This window comes from Cyprinus carpio, chromosome B19 (assembly GCF_018340385.1).
Source record: "Cyprinus carpio isolate SPL01 chromosome B19, ASM1834038v1, whole genome shotgun sequence".
Classification (NCBI taxonomy): domain Eukaryota; kingdom Metazoa; phylum Chordata; class Actinopteri; order Cypriniformes; family Cyprinidae; genus Cyprinus; species Cyprinus carpio.
The window spans coordinates 22,843,978-22,858,437 of NC_056615.1; the positions used below are offsets into that span (position 1 = coordinate 22,843,978).

Sequence of the window (14,460 nt, forward strand, 5' to 3'; positions counted from 1 at the left end):
AGAGACACGACAATAAAACATCATGAAATGTATTGAAATTTGAAATTAATTCCAGCACCACTAAGCCCTTTTGAAGACAGAAATTTCAGACACAAAAATTCTAATGAAGAACATGATTGTGTCACCTATCAGTTTGATTTAACTTTAATGAATGCGAACAGCATATGCCATATATATTTGCCATCAGGCACTGACAACTAAGAAATATACCACAATCATGTGGTTGTTAAAATAGCAAATAAAAAATATATCCTGTAACAAGCTTTTGACTAGTCCTACAAATGTGTTGCTGAATATATTGAGTACAGGTGCATCTAAAAAAAAAAAAGAATATTGTGAAATTTTAATATCATATTTTTTTTGTAACATTTCAAAAAGTGAAACTTTCATATATTCTAAATTCATTACATGTAAAGTAAAACATTTCAAGTTTTTTGTTTTAATTTTGCTGTTTAGAGCTTACAGCTCATGAAAGTCAAAAATCCAGTATCTCAAAATATTAGAATATTTACATTTGAGTTTCATTAAATGACTATCCCTACAATATAAATTCCGGGTATCTCTTGTTCTTTGAAACTTCCCCTATAATGGGGAAGACTGCTGACTTGGCAATGGTCCAGAAGACAATCATTGACACCCTCCACAAAGAGGGTAAGTCACAGAAGGTCTTTACTGAAAGGGGTTGCTGTTCACAGAGTGCTGTATCAAAGCATATTAAATGCAAAGTTCACTGGAAGGAAGAAATTGGGTAGGAAAAGGTGCACAAGCAACAGGGATGAATACTGTCAAGCAAAGCGGATTCAAACACTTGGGAGAGCTTCACAAGGAGTGGACTGAAGCTGGAGTCAGTGCATCAAGAGTCACCACACTCAGACATCTTCAGGAAAAGGGCTACCAAGCCACTTCTGAAACAGAAACAACGCCAGAAGCATCTTACCTGGGCTAAGAAGAAAAAGCACTAGACTGTTGCTCAGTGGTCAAAAGTCTTCTTTTCAGATAAAAGTAAATTTTGCATTTTATTTGGAAATCAAGGTCTGGAGTCTGGAGGACGACTGGAGAGGCACAGAATCCAAGTTGATTGAAGTCCAGTGTGAAGTTTCTGAAGTCAGTGATGATCTGGGGTGCTGTGACTTCTGCTGGTGTTGGTTCTTTGTGTTTTATCAAGTCTAAAGTCAATGCAGCCGTCTACCAGGAGATTTTGGAGCACTTTTTGCTTCCATCTGCTGACAAGCTTTATGGAGATGTTGATTTCCTTTTCCAGCAGGACTTAGAAACTGCTCACAGTGACAAAACCACTTCTAGCTGACCATGATATTACTGTACTTGATTGTCCAGCCAACATGCCTGACCTGAACCCCATATGGAATCTATGGGATATTTTCACGAGAAAGATGAGAAACAGTCGATCCAACAACACAGACGAGCTGAAGGGGCTACAGTGCTTCAGCAGTGCCACAGCCTGATCGCTGCCATGCCACACCTCACTGATGATGGAGTTTGTGCTTAAGGAGCCCCGACCATGTATTGAGTGTATAAATTAACATACTTTAAAGAACTTGAGCTTTTCTCTTTTGCAAATAATTTTTTTTTTTTTTGGATTGATCTTAGAAAATATTCTAATATTTTGAGATACTGGATTTTTACTTTCATGAGCTGTAAGATCTTATCATCAAAATAAAAAAAAAAATAAAAAATTAAAAAACCTTTTAAATGTTTTAGGCTCTTTACATGTAATGAATCTAGAATATATGAAAGTTTCACTGTTTGAAATAAGTTGATGCACCTGTATATTACACATATTTTGACCACATGCTTGATGATCTAATTATATATGACTATTTTCTAACTAACTGGTAGTTAGAGCTCTGCAGACACGACTTCAGGGCTTGAAGCTTTCTTTCCTCACAGAAATTACACAGACCTTCAGGTTTTTCCTCAAGACTTTTCTTTATGTGATCTACGATCTCTCGGAGTGTGGTATTAATCTTGAGATCAGGTCTTTGCTTGAATGTTTCTTTACAATATAGACAGCTGCAGGCTGTTGTCCCAGTGTTTATTCAGACAGGTCTAGCAGAAGTTGTGTCCACATGGAGCTAGCGCTTTAAACAATACAGATTGTGTCAAAGCAACTGTACAGCATTAAATAGGAAAATAGTGTGTCAATAATGCAAAAAGTCAGTTCATCACTGAATTCAGTTATGTCATCATTCAGCTCAGTTCAGTTTAAATAGTATCACTGAACTACAGTGATGCCAGAGCTCCTCAGGGCTAGTTTTTCTAGATACCAGTAGCCTAGACTTTCTGTTGGGGAAACATAGTTGGACATACCCAAACTACAGGTAGGTAGAACCTCAAACTGGCATAACACAGCCATGCTATTTTCCATAATTATATGTAAACTACTGCTAAACGGAAATGTCTCAATGGAGATCTCCATCTATTCATTCTCGCATCACATAAAGGGATGAGAAGCATTTCCAAACGTCTCCAGTAGAGGCCGCCGTTCTTTCACAATGACTGTTCTTATCGGATGTGATGCCACACCTGCTCTTGTGATTGTCTTGGATTCTTGAAAGTTGCTTTTAAGAACATGACGTATGGTTATTGTTGTTTACTCTAGCACCAGAACTGGATTGGTAATCGGGCATAGCACACAGGGGGTTGGCCAGATATATTACTGAGATCTAATTGAATTTGGATGTTGAGTATCCATTAAAGTGAATTTCTTTGTTATTTAAGTGGCAGGTGAATAATAAAGCAACCCTCTGATTTACATCAAAGAGATAAGCCTAACATTGTTCACAATTCCACCCTTTGATAAAAGCAACATGTATATTACAATGTTCTTCACACAACTCTATACAGGCTATTTTATTTGTCACATTATTTTATCCAAATTAAACAGTAGGCCCAAAATATTAATAGGCTAATATATATTTGACATGACAGCATGTGGTAGCCTATCTGTTCGTGTTGACAAAACTTGAGTAAAAAACACATTTTTTGTTAAACATAAAATTAATCCAAATTAACTATATTCCTCACAGCCTCCTTTTCATTCCTGTCAAATATTAAATTGTGCTACCTTATAGGATGTATATCACATTTGTTGCTTCAGGGTTAATCCATCAAAGTCACTTATATCTAGCTACAGATAAGAATCACAAATCTGAGCTTCTGACAGAATCGTTCACGTCTCTGTGCACTTGAGAAGGCCTGAATGACTCTTATTATTATCTTATCTATGGCTGTATACGTTTATTTACTCTATTTTGCAGCAGATTTTAATGACAATCAAGTACAAGATAAAATCTAAAAGCCACAAAAATGGCAGTGTTGTTTTCTAAAGATACGTGATCCTATCGTCTGTTTGTTCTGCGCTGAGGCGAGCTCAGACTTGCATCCGTGTGCAGAAAATAAAGTCATGAGTCAATATTTGAGTCACATCAGACCATTCTGAAGCCCAGTACAGCACAGGCAGGGCAGATCCACGTCTAATGCTTGTGGTGATCTGCAGATAAATACCCTCTTTCACACAACTAGTTGATGACACACACACAATCGTTCCAGGATAGTGAGAGCGAAAACACACACACTCATGTTAGGTGTCTGTGACTTGTGGGGCCTTTTCATACACTTCTATTACTTTTATACTGACCAAATGATATATTCTATCCCCTAACCCTAAATTTACCCCTTACAGAAAACCTGTTTGTATTGTTACACTCATCATTTACTATTTAACTTTTTTTTTTTTTTCCGGGCTGGTCCCCACAATGTCAAAAATTCAGGGTTTACTATCCTTGTGGGGACATTTGGTAATGTAGCATAAACAAGTACACACACACAAGGCTATGAGTAATACTGTACGTAATAGTGATGCTTGAATTTTTTTCTTTGGTTTTGCCTTTGACTATTGCAAAATTCCATCCTGTGAATGTCAGAGACAGAAATGAAATAGTGGAAACCGTTTTTAAAAAATTCTGTCCACCACAACATTTTTGATTACAGAAAATTACTATGATTAGGATCAAAATGGTCTTCAGAGGAAATTTCAGTACATCCCCTTCATAGTGAGCGCAGGGAGATAAGCTTGCTGTTTCATAACAATGATGTCTGATAAGACACACACGTGTTACTGCCTCTGACTGCATATTGTTTTGCAATTAAAAAGGAAAAATACATACACACACACATGTTGGTACATGTGGTTTACAGAGATTCTCCATAGTCATAATGGTGTAAACTGTATTGCATTTTCTATCCCCTTACCCTTAATCTATCCCTCACACAAAACCTGCATTTTTTGATTTTCAACACACACATTTATAGATAGATAGATAGATAGATAGATAGATAGATAGATAGATAGATAGATAGATAGATAGATAGATAGATATAGAAGTTATGTAATTGGTTTTATCAATAAAATAAAATAGCACGAGTGCAAGGTCTAAAAATCATGCATAAAAGTTATAATTAATATACATTTAAAAATGTTGTTTTCTACCATTTGTTTTATCAATTAACTTTTAAAGAAATAATAGTTCTGAATAAAAAGGTACATCTAAGTACTTAACCAACCAATTTAATGAATAATTAAACTAGTATTAGCAAGGTCTAAAAATCATACAAATCAAAATAAATAAATAATATAAATATTTCAAAAAGACATTTATGTCATGTCTTCGGTTTTATCAATTAAGCCTAATTAAAAAATAAATCTGATTTAAGAGGTTTATCAAACTGTAAGTACTTAACTAGCTGAATATACAAGTAACTAAAAAAGCTGACATTTGGTTCAAAAGTTCTCCAGTATAATTTTCACAAGACACCAGTTGAGACTTGTATAGGCCAGTTAAAGTTTGGGACATTTTGTAACGCACAAACCAGAGGAAGTGAAACAGTATAGAGTGTTCTACACCGTGGTATTTTCACTGCATTTTAGAGTTCCATCTTTCTTTCCATGACCCTAATAGCAGGCAAAAAAAAAGTAAGATTTCAGATGAATTTCACAGTTTTGGGGAAATCCACTGACCATGCACACTAGAGGCATGATGTGAACCACAGAAAGATGCTGTATCAGATGTCACCACATGACGGCTGTTACTCCTGAAAGTAGATTTGTCACATATAATATTAATAAAAAGCATACTAAATTTAGTCAGGAAAATAACTCGCATGCTGTTTTCCCTCTCATAAAACCTTTAGTTCCTCTGAAATCCTCGCCCCCACAGACCACTTCCTCTGATAAAATCTATCTATTAAGGAAATCTACAATGCTTCCTGTAGACTGTCTTTTCTGACGCCTGTGCTGCTGGGTGGTGTGATTTGTATTTTTCCATTTGAAATGAAAAATGTAAAACCAAATACTCAAGAAATCCCATAGAAAAGGCATAATTCTGTAATCTAACATGTTAAATAATGCATTGTTTTTCTAATTGGCCATTTCCCCCTGAATTTGTTATATTACTTGTATGACATAAACAGTGTAATTCTATTCTATTTTATATATATATATATATATATATATATATATATATATATATATATATATATATATATATATATATATATATATATATATATATATATTTATAGCATTCGTTAATTTTAATTTAAATTTTCAATATGAGTGCATGGTTTAACAAGTACGCAAAAAAGTTTTAAATAATATAAATATTTTAAAAAGAACAAAAGCCAAGTCCTAAATAACAAAACTATTTCAAAAAAGATCTGTATTTTATGTTATTGTTTTTTTTATTGTTTTTTTTTTACTTTTAGAGCTTTTATTTTGAGAATATCACTACAACTATCCCTTGAGTTGTGAGGTAAAATGAACAAAAGTGAGGTTGTCCTGTATGACTACTACTGCCAATAATATGATAATAAATACCATTAGCTTTTCCAGGAGAAGAAAGATTTGCCCTTTCAATATGGAATCTCATTCCATGCAAGGTAAAGGTTTCAGAAAACTCAAGACATTCAAATGTTGGTGGATCAGATGTCTATTAGGCTGATTATCATTGAGTCAAAATGCCTGTCATTAGGTTTCTGTGGTTAGGTGGATTGAAACCTGTCTGCGGTAAATGTAAGCATATACATTAGGTGTTCTCTAGAAGGGAACAGTGATTTTTGTGGAATGTATCTTTCAAAAATGAGGCCGCTGCCTGCAGCATTAAAGCTTCTAAAGGTCAAGTCTGCTCATGTATGTCAGAGGAACATCACAAGCAAGTCAAATAAAAGTCAAATAATGGTATGTGTATTTAAATATGGCATTTTATTTTCATAATATGAGATACAGCATAAAAAGCAAAGACATATTTAAATGGGCAAAGAACATACAGCTAAATAAACAAAAGGCAAAAAATTGCCTACTTAGTATTGCCGACTCACTTTTTGAACTCTAAACAGCTTTAATACAAACTAACAGAGTCACCAAAAGTTCCACAACTTTTCCATGCTTTTGGCAATTACCTTTGAGAACTTTGAGAACTTTTGTCAAGATACACTGGTGATGCTTGCGTTCTTGAGGATATTTTATAAGTTATGGAAAAAATACACCAAAGGGTGTGTACTCTTCTACCGTTGTGGTAGTTCTGCTTAACAAATGTCAGTTACGGCACACGGTGCCAACTCATTCAACATACACAGTACTGCATCTCGTGCAGAACCACAAATGTGACCCTGGACCACAAAACCAGTCTTAAGTGTCAATTTTTTCTGAATTGTTTTATACATCATAAATAAGCTTTCCATTGATGTATGGTTTATTAGGATTGGACAATATTTGTCTGAGATACAACTATTTAAAAATCTGGAAGCGGAGGGTGCAAAAAAAACAAAATCTAAATACTGAGAAAATCTCCTTTGAAGCTGTCCAAATGAATTCTTAGCTATGCATATTACTAATCAAAAATGAAGCTTTGATACATTTACAGTAGGAAATTAACAAAATATCTTCATGGAACATGATCTTTACTTAATATCCTAATGATTTCTGCCATAAAATAAAAATCTATAATTTTGACCCATACAATGTTAGTTTGGCTATTGCTAAAAATATACCCAGCGACTTAAGACTGGTTTTGTGGTCCAGGGTCACAAATAATAACGCTTAAAACACAAAAAATGTTTTTCCACAAATAAATCTGAGAATTTGCCATTCCATTATCAAATATGATTGCATATTTTTTTTAAACAATGAAACAAAACTGATATTATAATCTTGAGAACCACAGCAAGATAATAATTATATAATACAACCAATAGTGATTTCACCTTAGTTAGAGGTCAAATAACAATATTAAAAATACAACAGAAATAAAATCTAATTAATGGCTTGAATTGAGTCCATTTCGTCACAAAAATTAAACATCTACTAAACTATAACTGTATTTTTAAAACTGTGTAGACATTAATATGTCTATTTTCAAATCTTATTTCAAAATGTGTCCTGATTAGGAATTGCAAATTTTACTGATAGTCAAGTCGTTTTTCTGGCCTTGCTAAAAGCGAAACGCTGTATGTCTTGACAAGAACAGCCAATCAGAACATAAAATCTGATGTGAAGCGGAACAGTGGACCAATGAGATTCTACTGTGGGTGGAGCTTCACCACTGACTTGACACAAATAGCCAATCAGAGTATATCTGACGTATAGCAGGACTGTAGACCAATGAGATTCACGGTAGTTGAAGCTACACTGCATTATGTGATAGACTCCAACGAAAATTATTTTTGTGTTCTCGCTAAAAGAAAAACGCTGCACAACAAAAACAGCGGGATTGTAGACCAATGAGATTTCACTGTGGGCGGAGCTACACTGAATTACATAACAAACTCCAGTCAAATCACTTCTTTTGGTTGCGGCTGAGAACTTATTGTAACACTTTGGTGCCAGAATCTTTGTCTTGTCATCCAGTCCTTCAACAAAGATAAACTAAAAAGCCCCATCCTGAGACTGAAGGGTCAAAATCTCTGCGGCCAGTCTTTGTGGGTCCAGGAGATATGGGAACATGTCCATGGCTCTGTCCACCAAACGTGCGTTGAAAATTGCAAGCAATTTCTTCCTCACCTGCTCCCGTTCAGACCACTGAGGATTGTGACTGGAGGGCGACCAGTGTCCATGTCCTCTCTCTGGCTGCATGGCATTGTGGGATGCTGGAGGATAGCCACCATAATGGTCAGACCAGTAGCCCTGTTGGGGAGGAGGCCCTCTGCTGTGTGGAAATGAATACTGGGACATGTTAACAGGTGGGTAAACTGGACCTCCTCCATAGGAGTGATACCGGGGTTGACTGTAACCTGGGTTTGGTGAGCTGGGCAGGCCCATGCTATGGTGCTGACCGGCTCCACCGGTGCTGAGGGATTGGTAGGAACAGCAACTGCAGGGTTGGCTATTGGCCGGAATGTAGCGATGCCGCCCACTGTTGGATGGTTTGGACTTCCTGTGGTCGCAGTAGCGATCACAATGGCAAGCTTCAGGAGAATGGCATTCGTAGGAACCCAAGCCAGAATCCAAACGCTCCTGAGATCCATTGGGAAAGGAATCTAGACTTGTTGGCGAATGCCGACGTTCTTTTTTCAAAGGAAGCTTCCTTTGAGTTGGCTGGGGGGCTGCTTTAATGACAAGGACATTTTCACTGGCGTGACTCTTCTTAAGAGATCCAGTATCCAGGGAGAGTTTCTGTTCCATTACTTCCTCCAGAGGTGGACTCCGACTGGAAACAGGCTGAGGTTTGTGCAGTGTGGATGAAATTTTGGCTTTGTCTCGGAGCTCATCGGCCAGGGCACGCTGGGATTGCTTGGTTCGCTCCGGATGATGGAACTTGCACTTGATTCCATAAGTGCACTTCTTTCCTGTATTGAAAATAGGAGATTTTAATTCTTGTTCACATAATACATGCTATGCTTGTGTGGACAGATAAGACATGGTATATGCTACATTCAAAAGTTTGGGTGTCTACCATTTAAAAGTTTCACTGTCAATCCATCTGTGTAAGGCCTTCCCCTGGCCACGGGGTCTTGGGGCAAAAATGCCCCTGCACAAACAAATTATATCGACTGCGGCATTAAATAAAGATTTGCTCATGTTGCACCATATTTCATTTTAATGCGTTTTTACAATCTGTTGAGCTTAGGAATGCAATGGCCATTCAGAGACGTTCAGGCCAATATAATTTTCCATTTCTAAAGTTTTAATTAAATTGTAATCACAATAAATGCAAATTCAGTCCCATTAAACATTTTATAAGCCTACGTGACATGTCTGGTTCTTGCCTAAAAAGACAGATTTATGATGTTTGTAGTTAATAGATTTGGCTGCTTTTAGCCTAACCCTGGAGTTGATTCACCCTCTGCCTATGTCCTTATATCTGGGTTATACTTTTTATGTGGGCCATGGCAAATAAAAATGTCAAGCCACACCTTGATAATTACACCAACATGTGACTGCAAGACTGCATAAACTCACTAGAAAAAGTACAATGTCAATCATTAATGAAAGTTGGAAAAAAAAATTGATTCTTACCATAAGGACAGGGCTGTTTCTTAGGTATGCGTGGAGTTTTCCTCAAAAAGTTGTCTAGGGTGGGTCCATGTCTTCCCAAAGGGTCATCTGGAGGCATAAACCTACACAAAAGCAATGTGAACTTAATCAAATTGGGCTATCAAACAACTTGACGTATGTTGCGAAGACCAAAATGCAATGGCACTTACTTGTCATTGACGAACGAATACATCAGAAGCCTCCCCTCTATAAAACGCTTCCACTCAGGACGTTCTCCTTGCAGATCTCGGTAAGTGTCATTGGAAACAATGATGCCGTCTGATTCATATGCCAGCTTTACGATAAAACGGTCATCATAGCAAACCACTCGTTTTCCTGCCACCCTTCTGGAAGGTGTGAATACCAAGAGCTTCCTCCGCTCTAATTCACGCAGAATGTGCTGATCTGAGAAAAACATTCATGAAATGTCAACTCTGTTGGCATTTTACAACTGTTGCTTTTATTTGTCAATTATTAAAAATCTGTACAATAATTAAATTAACATATTTAGTCACTTAACACTTAAATGCATGTTTGCACTTGTAGAATTAAATGCCTAGTGACTAGTTTTTCATACTAATTTAACCTTGATTAAAAATTCAATATGCAATATGCTAAAACAAAACATTGAGCTATGCAACGGTTAAAGATGGCTGTGAATAAATATCTCTATATATTTTTAGTGCAAACCTTGGACAGATTGAAAATCTAGAGATGCATGAGGTTTATGTTCATGATAAGAAAATAAAACAAGCAATATACTAATATTTACTAGCACTTTTTGCAATTTTAAATTAAATGTTTTTGTCTGCCACAATTATGTAATGTCCTTAAACGTATTTTCTAAGCAAATATTGATGTAATTAACAGTATAACGTGCAATTAATTTGACATTACCATTGATTGGCAGATCTTGTTGGAACACTGTGTCTATTTTGTTGAAACTAAACATGGTCTTCTTGGTATATAGTTACCCTTTGTACCAGCCGGAACAAACAGCCCAAGGGAAAAAAGATTCTTGCCATTTTAATTTGCTTGTGATTTTCATTGGACAAGTGCCCATTTACACATAAACAGTTTAGCAGGAATTCAAACATTCTTACACAGGTTTGCATAGTTAATATAATGTCAACCGTCAAGACGGATCAACATCACAACTGTTTTTTGGGTGCACAGAATAATCACTAACCACGGGGTTGCATTATTTCCCTCTAGCTAGGTCAAACTTAGGATGATTTGGCAAACAATGCAGATCAAACAGGCTGGTACATCTTACCCGGCAAAAGCAGCGGTTGTATTATTCCACTGTGGCCTTCTTTATGTTATAAGGAAGTTACGAAGGTTTTAAAAACCCCAGGTACTTGCCAACATATCTTATGACATACTTCATTCAAACAGCTACACAAATAAAATCAATTTGGGGTTTTCCCATACTTCCAGTTCTATTATTTGAGACCTGACGTTGAAGACCAGACATAAAATCTAAAACTGTATTTCCTGTATTCCAAGTGTAATTTAGTTAGACATTCATACATCAATAAAAAAAGTGAATTTCTTGACACACTATACAACCACTAACTATTCCACACAATCATTATATGAATTTCTTGATATGCTATATTACTGCTAAGTATTGGATTCAATCTTTTTATCAACATGTTTCCTTTCAATAAGCAGTTTTTGTATTTCTTTTTGGAACTAACTGATAGTAGGCCTCTTTCAACTGAGCTTATGCACATTAGTTTATGAATGAACATTGCCAGAATCTTCCACAAATAATATTTTTTACCCAAAAACTGAGGTGTATAACCTCAGATCAACGATTTGGAACAGAATTGGGTGTTTGAAAACTGTCTGTTCTGGGAGGTAATTAAAAACGTCTGATTTATAGGAACAAAATAGCAAAGGTGGGCAGAGTTATCCAATCAGAAGCTGTGTTGCAATGCTGTTGGGCCTGTTCTGTTACACAGCGTTCTTTTCACAGACATTCTCCTTCAGGATAGTAAGAGAGGGAAGGGAGGGGACGGGAAACGACGCTGATTTGCATATAAGACTATTTGCATACTGGAGTGATGACCAACACAGGAGCCTGCAGGAGCAAATCTGGACTCCACTTGCAAATGCAGGTGAAATACAAAGGGAGGGTTTTTAAAAGATCATTAAACACGTAGGCACTGTTAAATAAGTCCTCTCTCACACACAAAAAAACCTGTCTATCAATATAATTTTTTCTGGCAACATATGATCTAACTTCTCCAAATAACTTCCTGATGTTCTGGTCTGACATTTAGAATGAATTACTCAGCAAATCCTATGCTGAAGCATTTGAGGAGAAAAATAATATTGTGCAATGTGTAAAAAGTGTTTAAGTGTATACTATAAATAATAAAATAATAAAAAGGGAGTGTTAAAATACTATCCAGTCTGTCCAATGAATAGCAAATAACGTTCATCCATAACACGAAAACCAGATATTCAGTCAAGTTGTACACCTTTACATAAACACAAATCCACCTCTGTTGTCAGGAAAAAAAGAAGAAGGAAACACAATTACTGAAGGCTGAAGGTAAAAGGTTTAATTTTTGGCAAAGCTATTCCTTAAAAATAGAAAGTCTTATGTAACAACAACCAACCTAATTTTTATACATTTTCAAACATCATTTATTCATGTGATATCAAAGCTGACTTTTCAGCAGCATAAGAGACTTCTTTCAAAACCATTAAATCCAAATTATTCCAAATTTAAAGTTTATGTTCAGTTATACTTTTACAAAAAAAAAAAGTGCTATCTTGTGATATTTCAAATTTAAATGTCCCGTTAAACATCTGACACACAGTAAAAGGTCAACATCAACATAACATCACCTTTAAATTGACTGTAAACAACTACAATAGCAAAGTGGTGGGAGAGAGACTTAAATGTCACTGTAAACACTTCTTAAAAAATCTTAGCACATGCCATGTTTACAGTAAACTTACCTCATGGCTACATTAGACCCATCAATGACTATTGGTCTGAGTGCGTCCTCATCTTCTACCAGCTCTTCTGGAGCATTAATGACGACTGCTGGAGCATTATGACAGTGATTTTGGGCACTTTGGACTTTACTGGAAGCATCCCCACGTGAAACCAGCACCGGGGAGGCTGTAGGTTCCTCTCTCTCCTCTGATTCCCCAGCAGACTGTATCAGCTCACCCAAAACCCTGTTGGTGTCTGCGTTGAGGCCGAGTTTCAGGAAAGCGGCACGGACCTGCGTTTGGGAAAACCCCAGCTTGAGGAACAGGTCGAGCTGGGCCTGAAACTCAGAGCCCAGTTCTGAGGATTCATCTGGAGTTGGGCTGGACTGGGCCGGGTCCATTCTAATGCTGCTGGAAACGGGAGGGCTGTACAAAGATCTGGCTGCTGTTACCCATGCGTTGGTGGTGTTAATGTCAGAACTGTGGGATCCTACGCTGGAAGACCAAAAGGAATCCAAATACAATTGTAACGTGGGGATGGTGCTGATTTCAGCACTCATCTCTTCATCCGGAAAAACGTCTTTGTCAGTCACACCTGTTTAGAGAATGTGTAATTATAGATATAATAAACAAAGCATTCATAGCTACTTACGATTTTTATTTATAGCCTCAGATAACACTACAATGCACCTAATTATCTTTTTATATTAGATATTATACATCTCATAACAATGAAGTTATGTATTGTGACAATCTGGTAAATATTTCAAACATTTCTGAATTTAATTATGAATCTTAAACTACTATTCAATAGATTTTTTTCAATAGACAATATTTGATTAAAATATATTAAAGCTATAAAAATAAATAACTTAAACATGAAAGAGTTTGCATTTATATTAAAACGTATTAAATAACACGTAATCATAAAAAAAAATTGTACTAAAGTCTATAAACAAACAAGCTATACAATCAATAAATCTAAGTCTGCTAATGCACAGGAAATATAATTTTCATACGTGAAACTTTAGGCTTCACTGCCTAACTTTAAAACGAACAGGTCCCATTACTCATTTTGTCTTTTTAGATTATGAAATAGTGAGTTATAACAGCGACATCACATTATTTCATTGTTTCCATATTCTTTATTTGCGGCGCGTTCCCGCATTCCAGCACATGGACGCGCGCTGTCCCCTTCTTGAACCTCACCACTTTGTTTACCAATATTTTTAAAGTTAATTTCTACATAAAATCACAATATAAGTAGACATTAAACAGTTTACGATCAGGTTACTATATAAATGTCTATGTCAACTATCAGAAACGTCAATATACCTAAACTATCGCTTTAGTGTACGTATATGTACAAACAGTTGGAAAAGTTACAAACAAAATAAAAGTTGTACGTACCTTTACTTGAACCGTTCTCTTTGTGTTTCGAGCTGCTGTCTTCTTGTAATAATGTTGATAAGATCGTAAGTTTCGCTCCCGTTGAATCCAAAGCAGCAAAATACCGGAGAGAGAGTCGGCACACCTTTAAGTTTCAAACGCAAAACCAGGAAGCGATGACGTCACAGAGGCCTTTGTTTTTCAAAGGAAAAGGCTATTTAAAAATAATTCACTTTAAAAATAAGGAAGTTGTAAAATGTTGTAGCTACTATTTGTAGACAAGTTAGCGTTTTTATTTAACTTTTTATTTCTATAAAAATATTTGTTTTTAGTCGTAAGGTACCCACTAGCTGCATATGTAAATTGTAATATAATGCTGTTGATACTACAGTACCTGTTTTTGCCTTCTTAACTCGTTTAAAAATAGAAGTTTCCATTCGAATCAAGTGTTTCACACATCACATGATAACTGATGTCATATGAGAACATTAACTTTTATTTCCTGGAAAACCCATCACCCATAAGCCCATACTTGATCTAAAGAAACTATAGCCTACAAAACT

At 36.0% G+C, this 14,460-nt stretch overlaps 1 protein-coding gene across 1 annotated transcript; it reads right to left on the minus strand.

Annotated features, from left to right (window-relative positions):
• Positions 1-7,025: 7,025 nt before the first annotated feature.
• Positions 7,026-14,100, minus strand: LOC109067969 (ribonuclease ZC3H12A-like). The gene is made up of 5 exons (XM_042745992.1): positions 13,919-14,100; positions 12,530-13,103; positions 9,721-9,966; positions 9,533-9,633; positions 7,026-8,862 (listed from the first exon to the last, which is right to left on the minus strand). Exons 2-5 carry the CDS (start codon positions 13,066-13,068, stop codon positions 7,943-7,945), a joined length of 1,806 nt encoding a protein of 601 aa, XP_042601926.1. The 5' UTR covers positions 13,069-13,103; positions 13,919-14,100; the 3' UTR covers positions 7,026-7,942.
• Positions 14,101-14,460: the final 360 nt, after the last annotated feature.